At 40.1% G+C, this 6,599-nt stretch overlaps 1 protein-coding gene across 1 annotated transcript in view; it reads right to left on the minus strand.

The window, feature by feature from the left end:
- The window catches only part of LOC138037617 (uncharacterized), a 25,653-nt gene extending 19,060 nt beyond the window's left edge, over positions 1–6,593 (minus strand). Inside the window, exons 1-3 of the mRNA XM_068883518.1 lie at positions 5,926–6,593; positions 3,533–4,333; positions 2,572–2,727 (exon numbers count right to left, since the gene is read on the minus strand). Of these exons, the coding sequence (XP_068739619.1) occupies positions 2,572–2,727; positions 3,533–4,333; positions 5,926–6,592 (1,624 nt within the window). The 5' untranslated portion in view covers position 6,593. The remainder of the gene's footprint in view (positions 1–2,571; positions 2,728–3,532; positions 4,334–5,925) is intronic.
- Positions 6,594–6,599: the final 6 nt, after the last annotated feature.

Genomic DNA, 6,599 nt, shown 5'->3' on the forward strand with positions numbered 1-6,599 from the left:
AGCTCTTAAACGAGCAATGACAAATGCGGCAATTATTGGAAGCCATATCATTTCGCCCGCTTGCTTTTTCTGCCTTGGAAAGGAAAACGCAATAGTTGTTTTTCATGCTCTATTTGCTTTTCGTGGGCTGCTTGTCAAAAATGGTTAACCAGAAGTTAATGATCATTGGCTCTAATGTGACAGTTGGTGCCCCAAGGGAATGCAGTCTGTTTGGGGGCATTCGGTAAAAAGTGGGGACAGCTATTCTTAGAGTTATTTTCATACAGTTATGTCGTAGAGTTAAGTTTCCAAAATCCTGAATTCACGATTTTGGACTGCCAATATCCTGAATTCAAGATTTTGGACTGCCAAAATCCTGAATTCAAGATTTAGGATTCAGGATTTTGGACTGCCAAGAGTCCTGAATTCAAGATTTTGGACGGCCAAAATCCTGAATTCAAGATTTTGGACTGCCAAAATCCTGAATTCAAGATCTTGAATTCAGGATTTTGGACTGCCAAGAATCCTGAATTCAAGATTTTGGACGGCCAAAATCCTGAATTCAAGATTTTGGACTGCCAAAATCCTGAATTCAAGATCTTGAATTCAGGATTTTGGACTGCCAAGAATCCTGAATTCAAGGTTTTGGATGGCCAAAATCCTGAATTCAAGATTTTGGACTTCCAAAATCTTGAATTCAGGATTTTGGCACTCCAAAACTTGAATTCGTAAATCTTGAATTCAGGATTTTGGAAGTCGTTAACTCTAACTCTAAGTCATAACTCTACTGAAATAACTCTATTGATACTTAACCTCGTGAAAAGTCTGGGTCTGATTGCAGGCGTTTCCTTCCGTCGCCTCACCCCTTCCCCCTACTCCTTATTTTTCGCTTTCTCTCGCAGTTTTCGTCCCCTTTGCGAGCGTTTGGAAAAGGAAAGGAAACTGCCGCTACGCAGGCTATGAAGCCTAAAAAACGCTCAATTTACTGTTCATTCAATAAAATGAATAAAACTGACTCACCTCTGGTGTATTCTTGTGCGTTTTGGTGCTTATTTTACCGTTTCGGGAATTCCGTGTTTTCACTGTTCTAAGACGAAGTCAAGGCTGCACACTAAGATTTCGACCGTAGTCAGCTCAGAGGCGGTTTGCGCCTCGAAAATCCATCCCAGCCGCGATTTTTTCACGCAAAGCTAAAGCCCCATCATTTGCGAACCTCTTTGAATGTTTCGTCGTCAAAAATCCCCGCGCACTTGGCTGGAAATTAGCATTTTCTGCTTTCGATTCCACGATAGCTGATGATTTTAACAGCTCATGGTCACGGAGCTTGGGTCCGAGGTCAAAATTGGTTGCTTACCATTTCGCCAATAATCAGGATGGAATGATCGTTGCATAACGGTAAGCGATTTTCCGAATTTAATGACAAACCGGATCAGAATGGTGCTTACCATGTTACTACTCTACATTCCATCCCGCATATTTACTCGATCTTGTGAGAAAGGGCCTGGAAATGGAACTATATTCTCACAAATGGTAAGGGCATTTCCCGAATTCCATTCCGAACGGAAAAGAGGACTACCTCTGGAGGTTGTCCACAATTTCCGAAAAGATTTTCCGGAAATTGCCTTTCCATTTGACCTCAAACCGAAATGTCCGGATTTTTTTGGCTAAGTGGTAAGCACCCATTAACTCCACCTGATGAGGTGGATGCAGCCTTGACTTTGTCGTAGACCAGTGAAAACACGGAATTCCCGAAACGGTAAAATAAGCACCAAAACGCACAAGAATACACCAGAGGTGAGTCAGTTTTATTCATTTTATTGAATAAATGCTAAATTGAGTATTTTTCAGGCTTCACAATCGACGGTATTTTATGTCCCATACAAAGTCTTATAATGCAAATTCTCAACGGCTGCCTGTAACGCAACACCGCGTGCACTCGAGCTCGGGCAACCCTAAAACCAGGAATCCGGAATCCGGAATCACAGGTCATTGTTTTACCAATACAGAGAGTAAATCCTAAACATTCATAAGGGCTAACCTTAGGCCTAATTAGGCCTAAACAAACGTTTTTAGGCCTAAGGTTAGCTTTTATGAATGTTTAGGGGTTTTTACTCTCTGTCTTGGTAAAACAATGACCTGTGATTCCGGATTCCGGATTCCGGCTTTTAGGGTTGCCCTTGCTTTCAAAGGTCATCTTCCCACCAGTAATTTTACAGTTCTGTGCTCAGTTACCAGGCCTTTGAATAAAGTGAGGCTGCAGTTGACCTTGTTTTGATTCAAACCTCAGTGCTTTTCTTATGTAAATAGCAACTCGTTAGCATTACAACAACATGATTTACATAAGAAAAGTAACAAGATTTGTATCAAAGCAAGGTCAACTCCAACCTCACTTTTATTCAAAGGCGTGGTAACAAAACGTAAAATGGTCTTATTTAAAACTTCACCCTTACAAATTATACAAATGCCCTGTGTTTTAATAGTTGCCAATCAATTATATCCTTTTGTCCTTGTACTTGGGTTGAAAGCATGAACATTTATGGCTTTAAATTGAGGCTGGTTGGTCCAATTAACATTCTAAACATTCTTGTTCACCTGGGTTGACATTGTCTTGTGCAAATGAATGCCCTTCCTCCCTGGAAACATCACTTGCTCGATTGCTGAGGATCTGTACAGTTGATTCCCTGAGTGTGTGCGTGGGTGGTTCATATGGTTTCGGACTTGCTGTTTCACCAATGCCTAACCGATACTCTGTGTTTGATTGATAAATCATTCAGTCAATCAACAAATCAGGAATTAATAAACCACGAAACAGCGAAACGGAGCAACCAAAACCCCATGTATGACCCCATCATACATTGAATACTAACCGACAGAGGTTGGATTTGAGATTAAATATCGTTTTAGGCCTAATTAGGCCTAAAACGTTATTGCTCCTAGTTCATTGAGATTAACATTAGGATTCAGATTAAGACTGAGATTAGAAGCTGAGATTAGATCCAACCTTTGTCAGTTAGTATTCAATGTATGGTGGGGTCATACATGCTGTTTTGGTGCTTCGTTTTGCTGTTTCGGTGTTTCGTTGTTTAGTAATGTCCCAAATAACCAGTCAGTGTCTAATTAGCTTTCAAAGATGATGCTATTAAATCAGACTAGCCGCTCTTATTCAATGGTGGTTATATGTTGTGACTAGAATTTTGTAATATTTTTCTCTTTGTGTTTATAGGGAGGAAAAATTGGAACCCTAAGTTTCTTCATTAACTCAAGATACTAATCTATTTTTATCAGTGCAAATTATGTGGTCATTGTAAAATGTAGACTGCAGACTATTGGCTTGACAATGCAAATGAACTGTGATAGACATAGTCCGAAGAACGAGGAGACATATAAGCCCCATATTTTTACCCTGACTAGTTCAATACCCAAACTGAGTGGTGCAAAGGAAATTGATAAAAAGTCAGTTTAAATGAAGTTGTTTTAAAGGATATACTTGTTTTGGCAAGATTCAAGATGATGCCCTCCAGTTGCCTGAATAGAAAGTTGGAATTATCTTTACCTTCACCTATGGATCCATAAGCCCCGTCATGACAAGAATTTTGGGCCAAAAAGCCAGGTCTGAAGCTCTGGTGTGCAGGGATATTCTCATCATGACGTGATAGCGAGTCAATTTGAAAAGAAGATTGGTCATCACCCATGGTCTCCTGGTTATCACGTCTGCCAGGATCTACTTCATCTGAAACTGATGGCTGCAATAATTTCTTTGACAGAATCACTCTTGAACAATCATCTTCAGAAGCTGACTCATCAGAGCCAATCACTGGAAAATCTTCTCCAGGAGCGGACTCATCAGAGCTCATTTTGGATGTGTATGATACCTCGTTCTCTTCATCCTTTGATGCACTCTTCTCTTCATTAGAACTTTGCTCAGACACAGGTTGCAGGTGTGGCTGTTGGCATGGTAAAGGAACTATACCAGAAGGGGTTTGGGTTGTTTTTGGCAAGTTTTTGAGACATGATGCACCTGGTGTTGGGTCACCTGAACTATTGCTTTCTCCAGTGGATGACTTCTCATGCCTATGAAAGGATGATGAATTATCCTCTAAACTCATTTTTTCCCTCTTCTTTGGATTTGTAGCAGATGTACCACTTCCCTGCACCACTGAGTTAGTACACCCATTCTCTGGCCTTGCAAACTCATGTGTCACGTTTGAGTTGTTGTTAGAAGTTGCCTCATTTCCCTCTCCATCTTCTCCAGGGTTAACCTCAGTGTGATCAATACCACAAGTATTTGTAGCCTCAGGGGCCACTTTTATCTCAACTGGTACCACGAAATGGTAACTGTTGAAACTTTCTTTGCCTGCAACATTTAAAAAACAGTAACTATTGGATTACCTGTAGTTGGTTTAATGTGTTGTGCCTTTGTTGTCTTACATATGTAAAAGATTGTTGCAAAGGGAAAGATGTGAGAGGGATCTAATTCTGGTATCCCAACTTCCCAAAAAAGACCACCACAGCAGAGGCCCTGACAGGGGGGGGGGGGGGGGGGGGGGTCCGGTGTCAATTGTCACTTGTCGCTTGTCGCGTGTCTGAATTTTAAAATCACTTGTGTTGGGGTTTAATCAGCTCATTCTCGGCCTTGACGTTACTGTCAGAATTTTGCTGAGAAAGGATGTCTTTTGTCGGAATTTCATTATATGTGCTGTTGCCACTTTTTGGGCCATGTCGCTTGTCGGAATTTACCCTGTCAGGGCCTCACAGCATACTTGACTGAAATTGATTTTTCCTTTCCTTTGCAAACTCACTTGACAGGACAAGCTCGTTAAAGACTGGGACTCTTCAAAGTACCGGTACTTTATTTCTCATGTCTTGCATTTTTTTGGCCGGGTACCCATAAGGCCAGTCCATAATGTTACATTGCTTTGTTTGAGTGACTGAAAGTGTGACGTCATATCATTATTGGTTTTATGCAGGAAGAGGTGTTTCAATAGGCATAGGCTCACCAAATAAGTTTTGTAGTTAATTCACTTTTAATCAAAATCTAGAACTATTGATGAAGGAACTTGGTACATATAGTAAGCTTAATGGAAGATTGATTGACATATTGTAACAAGAGTTTCATTCTAGAGTTTGCTTACCAGATTTATTCTTCAAAAAGGTCTTAAACAAAAGTAGATGGAATCATTTTGTTCCCCTATTAATTGGTTAAAAGCATTCAGGGAGCAGGGCTGTTGCCATGGTGAGAGCACTCGCCTCTCGCCACTGTGGCCCGGGTTTGTTTGTGCAGTGAGAGGTTTTTTTCTCTGGGCACTCTGGTTTTCCCCTCTCCTCAAAAACCTATTTTTGATTTGATTTACTCAGGTTCATTCAGATGAAGAGCCAATAATTTCGAAGCCGAAATAAACCATTATTATTATTGAAAGAGTTCAGCGAAGAGCTACAAAACTTATCATAAAGGACAGGCCTTATGGAGAAAGACTTTAGAAAATGAATCTTCTTTCCTTGCCTTAACGAGACTTTTTATGGACTTAGTTTTTCTTTTTAATTAGTGCTTGTGGGGCCTAGATTTGGATCTGTCTTATTATCTTGTGACAGCTGACAGTTCTAAGTATAATTTCAGACATGCTAATCACCAGTTCAAAATTAGATATGCAAGAACTAATATTTTAAATTTTCTCATTTCTTTTGAGTTGCAAAATCATGGAACACTTTTCCTTTACATTTAAAACATGCTGAATCTTTAAAAGAATTTGAGGATCGATTAAAATCCTATCTACACCAGAAGGATATTTTTACATTCTCTTCATTAATTTTTTTCCTAGTTTAATAATTCATTTTATTTCTACTTTATTATTGTACATAATTCCCACTTGTCTATGTATTTATGATTTTATTATTTGTTTAATTCTCATTTATTGTAAAAAAAGACAGTCACTTCGTCCCACCACTCACTGTAATGTTGAGATGCCTGCATGTCAACTGTTGGCAGGAACAAGGGCAAGAGTCTCTTTTTCTCTGAAGCTTCGAATGCCAACATTCCCACAAACTCTCCTTTGGTATTTAGGAGTGCAGCTCCCTTTGGCCTTCCATCTCTGAGGAAATCATTCAGTCGGTGGTATGCATAATCCCCACGATTGTTATCGAAGGGCGGAGTGAGGGCAAATTCTCGCTCCTCTCCTACATACTCTATGCAATGAGGCTCGATGTTGAAATCGGTTTTCGTGCCCCACATCACATGACACAAAATTTCTCTGGCTGAGGTGGCAGCTTGTAAAGTTTTAACATCCTGACGATTACAGGGTAAGGCCCGCTTCTCAAAGGAAGTACTAGTACCCCACCATTTCCTGAACGAATCGAAGAATTTTCCAACACGTTTGCCTTGCACGATCAGGTTCTCTATGGGAATGACCAAGAATGATATTTCTTTACAAGCGTCTCCTGTGCCTTCAAGATTTCTTACGGGTAAAGTATCGGGAATATCAGTCACACTCGTGAAACAAGGATTGGCTGTTATTGGTTTCCAATTTCCTTTGTCTAAAAACTCGACTACTATCGAGGGATCACTGGAGAGCAATTCATTCTTGGTGATTACTTGACTTGTCGTTATCAGCGAAATCATTGTTTGG

This window comes from Montipora capricornis, chromosome 2 (genome assembly GCF_036669925.1).
Source record: "Montipora capricornis isolate CH-2021 chromosome 2, ASM3666992v2, whole genome shotgun sequence".
NCBI classification, from domain to species: Eukaryota; Metazoa; Cnidaria; class Anthozoa; order Scleractinia; family Acroporidae; genus Montipora; species Montipora capricornis.